This window comes from Osmerus eperlanus, chromosome 4 (genome assembly GCF_963692335.1).
Source record: "Osmerus eperlanus chromosome 4, fOsmEpe2.1, whole genome shotgun sequence".
NCBI lineage: Eukaryota > Metazoa > Chordata > Actinopteri > Osmeriformes > Osmeridae > Osmerus > Osmerus eperlanus.
The window spans coordinates 9525574-9541798 of record NC_085021.1 but is presented as its reverse complement, the minus strand read 5'-3'; the positions used below and the strand labels follow the sequence as shown (position 1 = coordinate 9541798).

Genomic DNA, 16225 nt, shown 5'->3' with positions numbered 1-16225 from the left:
TAGTGAGCCATCTTGTTTATTCATAATTTTTCATCAACAACAATGGCGTGGACACACAATTCCGTCGTTCACATGAGAAACACCAGCAAACAAGCATACGGGTAACATCGAAATATAACAAGACGTACATAAAGATTATATTCAGTGCAAAAACAACTAGTCTATGCTATATCACCAACACGTTCAAATAAAACTTTTTACTTAAAAATCATTGTAATTGTAGCAGGTATTTTATACACAGTAATGTGCGTTTTCTATAGGCAGTTTTAGTCGTTGGGGAAATATGTTTCAATGAAAACAAAGCGGTGCCATTAGAATGGAATGGGCAACTAAGGGCAAGGCTCTGTTTATTAGGTAGTACTGCGGTACAATCTCCAAATTTGTTGCTAGGCTTTGAGCCAATTGTCTTTCAAAGACTAAACATTGTCTTCGACAAATGTATACTGTATGGGTAAATAAAACATAATTTAACAATACAATGTTGGATTAATACTATATAACAAGAACATATGAAATCTCTGTATTTAGAAATCTCTATTGCAAACTCCCAAGGTTTAGGTAGCATCAAAGGATTTCAAACGATTGCATTTCCCTGGTAATCCTAGCAAAATAGGACGTAAGATTCCTTCTCTTAGCCATCACAACAAATAAAAATGAAATCAGATTAATAGAGCATTATACGCGCTTTACATGGGCATTGCTTGTCAATTGGATTTTCCTATGACGCTCTTGTGATGACGATGAACATGTTTTACTCGTAGCCTAAGTTAGACCTATATTTATGATTTTGTAGGCAGCTGTTTTGCAAAGACGTTTATGTTATTTAATATAAATTGTCTATATATACAAGATAGGTAGGTGTTGGTCAAATCAAATTCATTTTGCAGTGTTTTTGGACGTTGGGATTGGAAGTTGATTACACATGAGATATCTTAAGAGTAGCCAGATCCGTTTAACATGCGTAGCCTAACCGAATAGCAGTTTAGTGACCTACAGGATGCCAAAGCCTACCTAAGTAGAACTATGACCCTAAAGAATATGAAATCTAAATGCATTTTACCTACCAAATTGCCAGATAACTTAAGGAAAATTTGCCTATAGGCTATATAACAACCACATCTGTGGGATTCTCTCTCCTCTCGACTAAGTAAAATTGTGGTCATAAAGTTGACTCTTTGCCTCTTTCTTGCTCATCATTTGTATGGAAACTCTTTTTCTGTTGTTCAGCCATATAACCATAAAAGACCATAAAATCACTCCTTGGTCTCTTCTTTCTCTTCCGCTTCTTTTTCTTCCGTTTCTTCTATTTCACCGTCCTCGTTGCCCTCTTCTTCGGCCTCGGCTTCGACCTCTCCTCTCTGCCCCGGAAACTTGTCTTTGTTGTTCTCCTTTTTCCACTTCATTCGCCGATTTTGAAACCAAATCTTTACCTGCCTTTCAGTTAGACTCAAGGCATGGGACACTTCAATCCGTCGCTTGCGTGTAAGGTAAGGGTTGAAGAGAAACTCCTTCTCCAATTCAAGAGTTTGGTAGCGACTGTAGGTTTGCCGTCCATTGCGTCTCCCTGGGGCTTTAAAGAAATAAGAAGTTTTATTTTAGAATATCACTAGATATTTTTTATGCAGTATCCTAAGGCGACTAATTGTAATAATACCGCGTAAACAATTCATAATCCAATCACGTGACAATGTCTTCTGCCTTTCATGAAATAAAAAAACGGTGGTGAATGATAACAGGACGAAAAATTTATTAATTATGTTTCTAACATGCAAATATATATATATGAGACAGTACATACGTCTTTGATACTTTTATTCTGTATGATGTCTTGGTTTAAAATACAATATTCACGAAATTACTTTGTGTTTACAGGTTGTTGAACAATAATACTGATTAATTTGGGATTCTTCGTTCCTGTGATAAAATGTTGCTTTTCTGACACAGTCCTATATAAACCTATAAACAATCGTCTGAATTTTGCAAGTGGCCTAGGACTAAACAAAATACTGCATTAGTAGGCCTAATTAAAATATAATTTAAAGTGAGTTGTATTCCTAATTCATTAACAACATTCTGACATCTCAATGGCAAGGGCTATCATATAATTTGGCGTAAACAACTACAATTTGAGTGTTTTGAAGGACCTTCAATCGTGAAATCATACAAACACACACGAGGAGTGGGTGTGCGTAGGTGCCAGCGTGTGTGAGAGTGTGTGTGTGTTTGTGTGTGTGTGGACGTAAGAGCCTTAACGTGAAAAGTCCTTCTAGATTTAAAATATATCATAGCGATCTCTATTTAAGCTATCAGTAAGAAGATGTCAAGTCAGCAGATGATGTTGCCGTACACGTACAAGGCTTTATATTAAACGGTAGGTTTAACTTCAGTTTTACAATGTCAATTATCATCAGGCAAGATGTCTGTGACTTGGTAATGGAATCTTTGGGCCTATGCTAACTTTCCAGTTGATGCGAGAGGCGCTGTGTGGCTGTGAAGTATACAATAACATATTTGTCTTTTGTCAGATTTGACGCCTTCTCATCTCATAACGTTTCATTACATATTTCCGCTCAAATATACTGCTATTCTAAAGAAAACCAAAGAGCAACATAGGCTACATATTCGAAGGGATTCCAAGCTTTCGTGTTGCAGAGACCAACTGTGACATACGTTCAAAACCCTAACACGTTTATCTTATAGTGCTATAAAGACTGTAAACCCCAGTCACTTACCTATTTCACTTTCTCACACAGGTAGACAAACTCAAATAAACACGCGCGCAAGTAGACGTACAGACGCATTTACACACCAACACACAGAAAAGTGTACACACAACGTGGAAAAGGAACACAAAATGATGCTAACCGTGGGGTCTCATCCAAGGAAACATTAGACTGGGAGAGGAGTTTTGATTTAAGTGGCCTTGTCCTTCTCCCGGGTTAGAGCTGTTGGATTTACAGTCTGGGTATTGCGCGAGGCTTGCCTCTTGCTGGGTACCATAAAGTGGTTGCCGTGGAAGGGCTTCGTATCCATAAAATTTTGTTGCGTCTCCATGGCAAGCCAAAGCGCAGGGGTTCTGTTGATATCCAGGATTGGAGATTCCCGTGGTTCCGTGATGGAAAAAGTCCTGGACGTGATGAGATGGGTGTTGAAAGCCAGGCGCTGCTGCCCCGGGTCCGTACACCAGCGTGTGGCTACGGGCAACGCTTTGTGGAAACCTGCAGTCGTAGTAAGTTGGCTCCAGCGATTCGGTACCTTTGTACTTGGAAAAAAGGGGGTTAACAAAATAGGAGCTCATGATTAGTTTGCATTAAGCAGACAGGTCTCTCGCGGTAGAATATCCCCCTTTAGGATGGTGGCAGTCTTTTGTTTGGGTCCCAACTCGCACACAGCACAGACACACCGGAACTAGATTGAGAAACGCTGCCCCTTTGGACAATCTAAGGCAGCTCCCTCTTGCTTACACGCTCCTCTCATCGAATTTCTTTTAATATCTCCAGTCTTTTATCGTTTTTTCGTATTCAAACCCGGCGCATGGCGTGTGCTTTGGATGCGTGTTAGGGTTCAAGCTGGCTAGCTCCACCGACAGTAACAAACGCTTCTCTTTTCGCTTTTTTTAGCTTCCCAACCAACCACCCCCACCACAACCCCCCCTCCCAACATCCCCCTCCCTTCTTCCCTCCATGAGCGGATAGTCATACACCTTGTGAAAACCTGCACTATATCAATCCATTACCGAAAGGTATGTTAAACGCGACTATCAAGAGAAAATAAACTACACAAAGAATGCTTTGCTGTAACCAGTCTTTTGCACTGACAGCGTATGCAACATTTGGATCATACCTATAAGCAAACATGTTCAGTTCTCCAGTCCTCTGAGTTTATAAATGGCGCAAAAGAAAAGGCTACTAGGCCTATGTAGCTATAGTCAATGCCAATAAGGTCAAACAATGCAAAATATTTTTGTGCAACTACATCCAAATAACAATGATAAATATTAAGATTAGATTAGACCTAGTAATGTAATAAGAATTAAACAACAAAACACCACTGCAAAACAATGTAATGTAATAGCCTAACGTTGATAACTTTCGTAATAACGACAACAAATCTGTCATCCTCATTAACAAAGCTTTGGAACCTTGCCCGTGCCTCACACACTGCACCACAGCGGCTGTGAAACACCGACACAAGCAAATATAAACACGACCTGTGAATACACACTGCCTCCTCTGACCCTGTTAAACCTATGAGGAAAAGTTGTAAATCTGCCGCGAGGAGTTAATAAAATTTTACATTAGACGTCTAGTTAGATCAGCAGACACATGGATGGCTCAATGTTTATTTCACTAGGGTTTATAGTTGTATATGTCTTTCCCCGGTATGCCGCTGTGGTTTTTGTGGTGTTTGTCAGCTTGTTTGCTGACAATTTTGAAACATCATCGTAAAATATGAAAGGCAGAGAAAGTAAATTTATAGACTTGTCTCACTCTATAAATATGCAAATCATTGGGTCATTGTTGCACACATCTCCGTACATTTTTGACACTATTACAGACATTTTAGTGACTGATTTACAGAAATATAAAGGCAGAAAAAGGGGTTAAGGCTACCACAACACGGAAGACGTAGCCCGTGCACTTTATCCTATTACTCTTGACCACTTCCTTGTCCATCATTCCAATTATCCAAGAATCATTACCATTAGCCTATCTTTACAACCCCTAAGCTATTAGTAGGAGTAGCCTACTAGTTACAATAATTATAATAATAATTTAAAAAAGTAATATTGATAATAAGATGCATTGTTAATTAGGCCTACTAAACATTTGCTGTTGTTATTAATGAGAATATTATTATTCATTATTAGGCTACTATTAGGAATATGTTTTGTTGTTTACGGTGTTCACTTCATGTCTATTGTTGTAGTAAAATGTTTAACTGTTAAATAATAACCAATATTACTATTGCAGTGACTGTTACTAGCTGTAACTACTGTCCTTGTATGTATCAATAAACTTTTATTTGTCAGAGTTTCTCTGTAACATGTCTCTTCAATGTTGTTGTTTGTTAATTGTTACTTAGGAATTGCACTTATTTTATGGAAGTACACCCACAGTTACTACTATGTAGGCCTACTGTTTAATATTACACTTAATTGTTTTCCTTAAGCAGTGTTGCAATTGGAAGGTAAGGTGGATGCAATGTGCACCCATCAAATTTCATTACAGACCTAAATGTTTTTCAAGGAGTAGCTGAGCCTGAAATTATCAACGTTCTTTGTAATGACACAAAGTTTTAGGTAGCTGGAAGGACAATTTCGAAATTATACATTGAACTCGTGAACCGATGTAGCTATAGTCTACTACAACCTTTAAACTAAGACAAAAACAAGATAATCTTTGTATCGCGATGTAGGTCAACGATGTTTGTACATGAAGCCTCCATTCCATTTCCTTACGACTTGGTGAATGAACATGGTGATCACTCTATCACCAGTGGACAAGGCTACTCCCGTGTTCAAAATATGGATCAACAGCGTCATCTAGTGTCGTTGAACGTCATTAACATCCATCCTCTATATTTTTTACAGTACCTCATCTGCAATCTAAGGATTGTTCATTTTTAAAGACATTCCGTATATTTTATTATACATACTTAGTCCTTACAATAATCATAACCCACCATTAATCTTAACAATCTGGTGAGAAAGTGACTGCGCTCAACTACCAAACGGTGGATGTGTGACTGTGACACACATTCGGTGTGCAATTGTTTTAAATAGATTTAATTTCATTATATAGCCATCTAGAGTAGGCATATCTGCAGTGGGCCAAACCGTCAAACTAGTCCCCTTTGAACGAAGTTTCCTTTGAACGAGTCCACCATCAGCGTCCATTAAAACCATAAAGTAATTTAGCCCAGACGTCTAGCCGGTTAGTCGGGTTTGCTTTGTTCGTCTGCATTTGAGACAAACAACTTGCGGAAATGCACTGGATTGGGCTTTGAAATTATAGCATCCTGTTCGTATTGTTTGCAACCACAAAAAGGCAATTTAGGCAGATCCCAGGAAACAAATGCCAGACATGGGAATTTGTTTAAAGAAGAAACGTTTATGTTTAGCTTCAGACATTCAATTAGGCTACTTTAAAATAATGTGATTTCAATTGGAGATGTATATTTCATTCACGTTCTTTGAATGTAGGCAGTTTTACACACATTCATTGACAAACACCCATCTTTGATAGGCTACTTTTAGAATTAAGACACGTAGACTTGAATACAGGCATTACTGAAAGACCTATAGCAAAGTGATTCTGAAAAATACAGTTTGACAATTTGATCATGGCCCAACACACAACTTTGGGTGAAATCAATTTCTGTCTATTGCTGGATTTATTTGATAGCGTAGACCTTTATTCTGCTTTAGGCCTAGTGTAGGCTACATTAGGCCACCAATGTAGGCCTACGTGGGTACTTTCTTCAGCCGCAACGTGTGCTTTAAAACCCAGGCTGATGATAGCCAATAAATGTCAATAGTGTCTAAATATTCAGTGTTGCATGTGCATACCTGGAACATGAATGATTGAACTACTTTGTAACAATTGTCTTCTCTAGGCATCATAATATTAACAAGCACTGCTAAGTGTCAACGTATTAGCGACCTATTTAACACACAGCAGTTTTCGTTGCATTCTGAAAACAAAGGTTTACTAGAAAGCAGAATAGTAAAAAAAAACCTTCCGCTTGATGTCAATATTCTCTATTTGGGTCAGGAATTTCTCTCTGGAGCTCAAAGTCAAAATATTTTTCACATAGGTTGCAGCACGGTAGGTCTATTAAAAAGTTGGAAAACATTGAATGGAAATAAATGAGAAAACACAGGTGACTGATTATGTTTGTATATATTTGAGTGGGCCCATAACTACACTCTAAATGAAACTATACAATAAAAAATAACGTGAGATGCACATAATAGTGTACAACAACAACTACGTTATCACAAAGACAAAAGACAGACTTTTTCAGGTAGCAGATGTGTTGTTTCTGTTCAGAATGCAACACCTGCACAACATACAATAGAAATAAACATAAAAAGACATTCACACGGACATCATAAATTATGGACTGATGGAATTCAAAATATTTCAAGTATCTTCTTTCTTGTGGCTTGGGAAGTTCCTTAATTAGACTTCGACCTATACTCCAAAATGGTCTTGTATGTTACGTAGGCTATTTTATCCCAATAATCGATCAATCTGAGTTACTGATGAAGTTTCCTTACATTTTCAAAAATGAACAAAGTAAGGTGCACAAAAAAGTCGGCATTAAACAGATATTCGGATTAATACAAAATAGACGAAACAGACAAATGTGAAAGGAACATGGTCTATTTTGGTTTATCTTTGTTGTCCATGTTGTCAATAGTGGTTAGCATGGTTGTCTGATTCTGTCCATTACTACTGCAGCTGGGCCACATTTACTGTTCTTTGCTGTCAGATTTTTCCTTATTCATTTTCTTCATCTTCATCCGCCGGTTTTGGAACCATATTTTAACTTGGCGCTCTGTTAAGTTTAGGACTCTGGCAACCTCGTACCGGCGGTCTCTGGTAAGATACATATTGAACAAAAATTCCTTTTCGAGTTCGAGAGTCTGGTATTTTGTGTAGGGGCATCTCTTCTTTCTTGTTGACCGTGCGTGTATCCAGTTAGCGACTGGATTATCTGCAAATCAATACATGATATTTAAAACATAAATCAAGTTGAGTCAGCAATATCAAAGTTGTCCAAAGCACATACACATTGAAAAGGTCAGTGCCTCAATTTAGTGTTACAATCTCTACATAATAACGTATGGTAATACATCATGTATAACTTAAGTGTGCCTATGTATCTGGTGGTTTTGCATTGCTGCTATTTACGTTTAAGAAGATTGTTCTGCATTGTACTTCCTTTCCAAGTTAATAGAAATGCTGTCGTAAAATACTCAATGCGCTTATTCACTTTATAGGCCCATAAAACGGCCCGTGGTTCAAGCCTTTAAGACGGTAGAAAAAGTCCTCGAATATGTCCAAAACATTCTTCAAGTTGAGATATCTGTGTGAGCGCTAAACTCGAATAAATGGTAAGATGTCTGTATAGCCTATACAAAAAAATTATCTGGATAATACTTGATAGGCCTATATGAAGTAGCACAATTTAATTCTAAGTATCTCCATTTAAGTACCAAAACTAAAAAACTAAAATGTTATATAAAACAATTTTTGGAATGTTTGCCAATTCGTATGCGTAAAATGAATTTGGCACTTGTTATGCGTAAAAGTGTTGAACATATTGCGGTATCCAGCCAAAGTCATAGCCTCCCTAACAGCAGAGTTGTTTTCGAGTGCATTTTATAACCCCGCTTCTAGTTTTATAGCCCTATACTACTTTGTCTTTATAGTTTTTAGAGCTAGTCCCGAGCTGAGGGCATTTAGTTGAGGACAGAAAGGAGGTGGAAACAACCTATAATCTCTTTTATTGAAAAACGCAAGCCTACATCTAAGCAAATGCAATAACCAGAATTCCAGCCGAACAACCCCCATAGCCGGTTGTAAAAGAAGCTTGAACTTACTCGGATCTAGTTCTGGCTTATCGTCTTTATGCTTCCCGGAGGGCAGGAGCTCCGACTCGGGAGAAGGGATGTTTTGCTGTGTCTTTTCTCGGATGTCAGCGGAGGGGCAGTACAGATACTCCGTATAGGTGCGTCCGTTGGAGCTCAGGCAGTCGCCGGCTCTGTGCTCCTGGAAGGCATCGGGCTTCAGTCCATAGTGTCTGCTATTCGTTGGATAGCCATGGAAGGGCATGGCAGCGGAGATCGGCTCCAGCCACGACCGCACATACCTCGAGTCTGTGCCTAAATGAGGTTGATGACTGTATGGGTGGTACACCACTGAGGACTGGGTGTGAACAGGGGCCCAAGAGGTAGTAAAAACGGGTGGTTTCGGGGCGAAGCTACAGGAGGGATAGTCTCCACACTCCGGTACAAGAGACGACGGTCGAGGGCCGGTGGGGTGCGAACCAGGAGCTGCGAATCGTGCCGCAAGAACATCCTCAGATTCATGGTTGATCAAAGAATCCACATAGTAATTACTTATGGGACCCGTGGTCGACATGTCGAAGCTCCCCGTCTCTTTTACATGCATCCGATTATTATATGGAGTGTATGTGTACTTTTTTATCTACCCATAGAACAATCAAGGCAGGTAATTATTTCTCAAAGCTTCTCAAGCTGCTATTGGCTCCCTCACCAACACGTGATTATATTTACCCCCACAAACAGTGCACAGTGGATCAATGCGCGAGTTATAGGAAGGATACCAATGCACTTGAAAGGGATTTTAGAATATCCGTCTTCTTGTCGGAGACATAAGAGGTAAATTCATCCGTATAATATCCTTGCAATTTTAACTTATCTATAAAATTGGATTTCTAAAAGCATTCAAAATATTATAAACCTTGCCAACATTGGCTGTGCTCAAAATCATGGAAGGTACTATTTGTTGGTGTAATCAATCTCTGTCTAGCCTAATCTCTCCGTCTCCCTGCGCTCTGGGCGTAGGCCTAATGGGTCAGTATCAAAATAGATTATACAATCTTAGATAGGCAACATAAAGGGTTTAATATTCTTAATCAGTATGTTTAATATGACAGAACTCGTGTTACAAAAGTCATGCTTGCAAGTCGCCCCTGTTTCTTAAAGGGTGAGTAGTATAGCCTGTTGAAGTCCACGTAGCCCAAATTTAGCCACCAAAATAGACAGCAAAATAGTTTGTTTGGATCGCTAATGCATATTATAGTTGTTTTTCTAAGTTAGAATTCTTTAGAGGTTATCGGAGGAAACTTTGGTTATTTAAAATGTTTCCAATACGCTATGCGGGCTACATTCAGCAAGTGGCCGTGCATGCTTTTATGTCCTTCAATAAATTTTTACGAGGACCATTTGATTGTTCATAAACGTGTCGTTAATAAGACTGCAGTTGAGTTCCTAGCTCAACATAAAACTAACACTGTGATAGTGAAGTCTCATCAAACAAGAACGTTGAGGACTCCATCGACAGTGGATAGGAGAGAGAGACAATAAAGGTTCGTTTCAGAAACAAAAAACAATAGCGTTCTAGGTATGTATTCCATATACACCATTTCGGCGTAGTGTATCAAGATTCATTTATAAACCTATAAAAATGAGTGTTGAATTAAAGACGAACGCTTTTGACGACTGGGTGTTGAAAATTGACATTGATCGTGCTTTTTGCAGTAATAGTGGTGTGTATATAATTATATGTGTATATGTGTCTATTATTACCTGTGATATGTTGATATAATCACGTTTTAGCAAACGTTTAACTTCATAGTTTAGACATCAGAACAAGCAACCAAATCAATATTTTCAAGACTTAAAACAAATGGCTTCGGCCTGCTGTTTACTTCCATAGACACATCAGACATCCTTACACATTCTATCAGAGATTATTCAGGTGGTCTAGATTTCCACACGGAAACTATTGCATGCATTTCATACAGATTTTAAGTCTATACATTCTTTGCGGTACACTCTTTTAAAAAGTTTCAATCTAGACTAATTAGGACATAATATAATAGTTTTATTTCACTACTTACTTTTCAGCAGTTTACCGCAAATCTTTTCACTAGGCCTGTGTGCTTTAGCTATAGCTTGCGTCAAATTCAGACTTCTTTGCTGTCAGATCCAGCCATTACATTTTAAACTCTACCAAAGGATTTGCGTCATATTAGCTATGTGAAGACCCCATAGTGGGTAAGCAGAACCTATTGTAAATAATATTGGGAATATAAGGCTATATATTTAGTGGTAAAACTGCTATTAGCTATAGAGTAAACATTCAAAGGCATAGACGATGTTCACACCCTCTCTTTACGCATCTAGAAATTGACGGAATTCTACTGATTGTGGATTTTTATAATACACTGATCTGAACATGCTTTTGAAATGTGTCCTTTATTTAGATCTATGAAAGCAAATCTCAAATTGTGAAAGTCAGACAGGTGAAAAAATCCATTATAGGCTACGGTGATCTTCTCCCTAAACACAGTTCCGACCCATTTCCGTTTTTCTCATGCCCAAGATTATCGAATTGATTTGGGGTCAAATTTCCTTGCATATAACATTCCATGTAGCCTTCTCAGTTCATTGTGTCTCACAGCCTGGTTATTTTTTTATTTTTAGATGCTTTCAGGTTTCAGAAGATTTCCCAAGAGGCTTCTGTCATGCACATGCACTATATGAACAGACGTTGCATCTCTGTATGTTTAAATAAACAACTGAAATAAGCTTTATAGGGTATAACGTTTTTACTTGTATGAGGCTAATGCATTTGTCGTGTCTTCATGTTGCACTTGTTTGTCCTGTATTCTTATAATCCCATATTTTAATGTGATTTATTGTTACTCTAATAAAAATATCTAATCTGCAGATTTTCTATAGGCTACTGTGCTTTTTATATAGTTATTTTTTATAGGCTACACTTTATATTTAGACTCTGACCATGTTTTGACATGCTAATACACCATACACACATAGAATATGTACATTTAGCTGTGTAACACAGTTTAACATACACAAGTTTAACTTATTGACCAACATTGAAGGACCATGCAGGAAGATATCATGATATGTTGTGCGTATAGCCTAGACCTAGCACTAAATCGAAGTTTACTTAATGATTGCCTATTAGGTCTATGACTAAGGTTATTGCAAATGTTTGGTATAGAAATGTATAATGTCTTAACATATTAGTTAGGCTTTTTTCATATTAACATAGTTTTCATTTTGAACACCACGGCAATACAAAGCTAAACGCTATGACCGAGGGTAGGCAGCGGACTTGATTTTCACATATTCCACATTTCAAATTTCCAAACAACAAAGCTATATTCATTCATCTTTAAAGGTTTTCATTCATCTGTAAAGGTTTTCACAAAACTGTACACCAATCTCTCTTAACATGTATTTAAGTAAGACTTTGTGTCCACAGCGATGGGACGACGAGGACAGATCATTCGGATCATGCAATTAGAATGATCACCTCAAACATCTTAAAATCAATAAGGAATCAAGGAATGTCCATGATGGCCAACTTATATTATATTTAGGTTTGTTGGTGGTTTAGTTGAGACTTTAAGAGACAGGTTTGGGCTCAAATAACTATAATATCACTGACGAGAACGCTGCGGGTCAATGTTGAGAGAATATCGGTTGCCTATGTTACTTAGACGATGAACTCTGTTATTTAGATTATGAAATCTACGTTATTTAGACGATGAAATCGCATGAGCACGGCCAGTAGGCTACTGTTTATATTAGGGAGAATTTATGTTAAAAACACTTGATGTTCAGCGTTCCTCCAAGCGCTATTCATTCGTTGTATTTTTGTTAGGCCTTTTAATTTGGACTTGTGATGCGCAACGTCAAAGCAATTGCCCGAAGGGGCTACTGCTCAGTGACCGATGCCATATAGCCTGGTTACCCAAAGGTAAAAGGGTAAAGGTAAACAATTGTAATGCGTAAGATTCGATAGCATTATCTTCAGATCAGCAGATGTTGATGCATATTGCTATAATTCTACACAGCAAGCTTTATGAGGATATGACGGAATAAAATATGAAAAAGTAATTAATAATTTGCCAGGTATTTGAGTTAAAACGGCTTATATTAATAATAATAACTGTCCGATTCAGTATATCGAGGCCGTGGAGTTGAAAACGGTTGTCTACGAGAAAAATATTGGATGAGAGGAGAACACTTCATGTATCTGTTATGTTAATTTCTTACGTTATGCAGCCTATCTTGTGACGATAATAGATTATCTCCACTGGTATTAACCAACGTTGTGGAAGAACTTATAGGCTACTGAATTACCTTGAATCTTGAAAAGTAGGGTATTAAACTATGCATTTATGTCATATCAAAGACCCATGTATTTACAACAATCTGTTTTCGTGCCTCTGGTCAGTTTGGAAGACAACCTTCATTTTACTTTAGAACAAATAAAGACAGGCTACGGAACAAGCTGTCGGCTCTGCATTATTGCACTTTATATTAAAACTGGTCCAGATATGTTTTTCCCAAATCGGTCACAACATCTATTGCATTAGGCCTATAGGCCTATTATTAATATCACCTAAGCAAGCAAGCAAATACTCAGTTATGAGAAGCATACTGCACTAATTAAGTAAACGATTGGTTTGGAAGAACATAGGCTACTCTAAGTTTACTCAAAATACGTTCACGTCACTCGTTACGTTCATTCATACCGCACCTGTTTGTCAAAAGGGTTTGAGAAGGGTTATGCTATCCCGTTTATGATGAACTAATATTCCAATTCATTGCTGTCGGACGATAAGTGGGACACGAACACGAACGTTTCCCAAATAAAGTTGCAGTCTATTACAATTTTCTGTACCATATAATGTACCACATAACATATCGACATGTACACGCAGCCTATATTATTGAGCTTTGGTAAATAAATAAAAAAGCGATATACAAAAGTAGATCTCCTAAGGTGGCAAAAGATTTAATGCCTACGCTTGTTGTGTTTTAGGGCCCCTTTGCGTTATCTCAGTATGGGCAATCTGAGTTTTGTGGCGGCCGTTTCCAGTGCTGTAAACTCTTTGTCAGTGATGCATTCCAGAGAAAACACCATTCACCAAGCTGAATGAAAGTGACTTTGGATTCCAGACTGTCTCCTCCAGTGGCACAGCGGTCAAAAGAAGCTGGGTGGGTGCGGGGGGTTGAGAAAACAAGGCAAAATGGCGAGCAAATATAACACTGTTCTCCCACGGAAGAAATGAGACTTGACTGTGCAATATAAAACACGTCTAGTTTATGATAACAAAAACGACAAAAATATCTGACAAATATATTACAAAAGGTTAGAAAGCAGCCGTGTGACAAACATCGGTTCTCTTTTTTTAGTAGTCCACATATTGATACACTTTTGATCCATCATGACAAAGGTGACAATTATCTTCATGTCAACCATGCAAGCAATCCCAGGAAACCCATGCGTGTACAAATCACACATAAATAGTACTAAGGCCTAGAGCTTGTATCAAGGTAGGCCTAATAGTAGGCAACATTGTAAACACAAAGTATTATCACAAAATACCTGATTGGGAACTGTTGTTCTAATATAGGCCAATCACAATCAGCATGCTCTTAAAAATAAAATGTAGGCCAACTGACGGTGGTTAAACAAAACAAAAAATATATAGGCCCTGTATATTTTACACGACTTGTTCTCAACAGTCATGCATTGGAAAACCAGAAGCTATTGGTGACTGCTCAGCACATAATCTGTTAGGTCACGTTAAAAACGAAACCAACACATTTGCAGTATGTCACAAAGTATGAGTGAATTTGTACAAAGTATTGTACAAATTACAAAGACATATACAGTATTAATCTCGCCCACTTTACCTCCTCCCGATGACAAATGTTGGTACCATTTTAGAAAACATTTTTTTGATCTGGCATACCTTAATAAACATGTATGTACACTCTCAGTATCATTGACACAAAAGATGAGAAGCCGCTCAATGTACCTTAACATTTTACGCTTCGAATACTTTCACATGGGATTATTCTTTGTTGAAGGTAATACCATATCATTCATTTAATCACAAAAAAAAAAGAAAAAATAGATTTAACGATCTAGATATTTTCTCCTGAAAATAAGCTTTTTTTGGAACTGGTATGGAATGATAAGGTGTAGCCTATGATAATGTGAGAAAACCTGCAACATGTCACACCTCTAGACATCTTTGGATAGTCCTTCTCTTCATAATATACAAATCTCGGTTCTTTTCACCAGTTTTTACATGCTAATCAGTCAAATATTTCACTGTTGAAATAAGGAAATAAACATATGCAGAAGAGCTTAAGCAGTTGAGAGGCAATACAAAGTGGTCGAAGTTTACCCCATGTTGTTTACAACCTATTCTCCCTCTGAGAGCCTTAGGACGTTTTACAGTCCACCACAAAAACAGCTAAGAAGGAAAACGTCTCTGTCCCGGCTATTGCTGCTCAGTTCATTTACAATGCCATTTGCGGGGACTTCAGTGCCTAGGGTGTAATTTAACGTAAATTGTCGCCCTTGATGAAGACGAACTGACGTAATCAAGGCAGTTTCTTGTTGCCGAGCCAGGAAGCGAATCCCAACAACATGAAACTACCTAAACCACGCTTCAGCTGCGCGCCAACGGGGTAATCCACAAGATGAACAAGCAATCAGCAAACGGCAACCAAATCAGCAACAAATTCAAGTAAGAATTTTATACCACAACACAGCGGTTATCCAAAATGACAACACGTCAATTGACATTTGTGCTACTTTCTTCATGGTGCTAAAACACGTTTGTTGATGATAACCCCTTTAATATTTTGTAGACTAACAAATCAGAGGTGGACAGGTTTATAATCAATTCAGAAAATGTATGAGAGAGAAAACTTCAACCATTCTTGGATCTTATAAGCAACCATGAATCAGGCCTTGATGTGTAGGCTACTCGGCTGTGACACAATCAACCCGACTGAAGAGAAGACAGGGCTATAGGCTCATAGCCCAACAGCAACCACAAGACCAACGGCAGCTAAAAAAAGTCTCGTCTCAGAACAGACACATCAGTTGCATTGATGTCATCAGTCCCACTATGCCAAGCATCCTCAAAAGGAATGCCAAGAAATCACAATCAACAGACATGCCTTCCAGATTATAGATCAACATTAGATCTTGCCTTACCTTTACATTCACTGACATCTTCGTGATCGTATTTATCCATGCGTTGGTTGTTGTTGTTTGTGGTTGTTGAATGATCCATTCCGTTTCTTGGTTGAGGTTGAGCTCATTATCCTGAATAGAGGGGCTGCCGCTTCCCGTGGAGCGAGCCGGTGAATCCAGCACATTGCAGTCTTTCTACTATGTGGATTAGCCCTCCTCCACACACCTTTAAACGCATCTTTTACTGCAGCAGCACATTGTATTTGCAGATCATAAAAACCACCCCCAACGCTTTCCAGTGCGAACCTGACATTACAATTTTATGACCTTGACTTACTGTGGTCACCTGGATAATATTTAAATCAACGTTATGGTCTCTCACTTATATTAAAACTGCCATGATCCCTCTCTCTACCATCCACAGT

The 16225-nt window shown here is 38.2% G+C and overlaps 2 protein-coding genes across 2 annotated transcripts; both read right to left on the bottom strand.

The window, feature by feature from the left end:
• On the bottom strand, positions 1-3601 carry hoxc8a (homeobox C8a). Its single transcript, XM_062458721.1, has 2 exons — positions 2866-3601; positions 1-1570 (listed from the first exon to the last, which is right to left on the bottom strand). The coding sequence occupies exons 1-2, from the start codon at positions 3296-3298 to the stop codon at positions 1254-1256; spliced, it is 750 nt and encodes a 249-aa protein (XP_062314705.1). The 5' UTR covers positions 3299-3601; the 3' UTR covers positions 1-1253.
• A 3285-nt stretch (positions 3602-6886) lies between these two features.
• On the bottom strand, positions 6887-9215 carry hoxc9a (homeobox C9a). Its single transcript, XM_062458719.1, has 2 exons — positions 8615-9215; positions 6887-7725 (listed from the first exon to the last, which is right to left on the bottom strand). The coding sequence occupies exons 1-2, from the start codon at positions 9183-9185 to the stop codon at positions 7481-7483; spliced, it is 816 nt and encodes a 271-aa protein (XP_062314703.1). The 5' UTR covers positions 9186-9215; the 3' UTR covers positions 6887-7480.
• Between the last annotated feature and the right edge of the window lie 7010 nt (positions 9216-16225).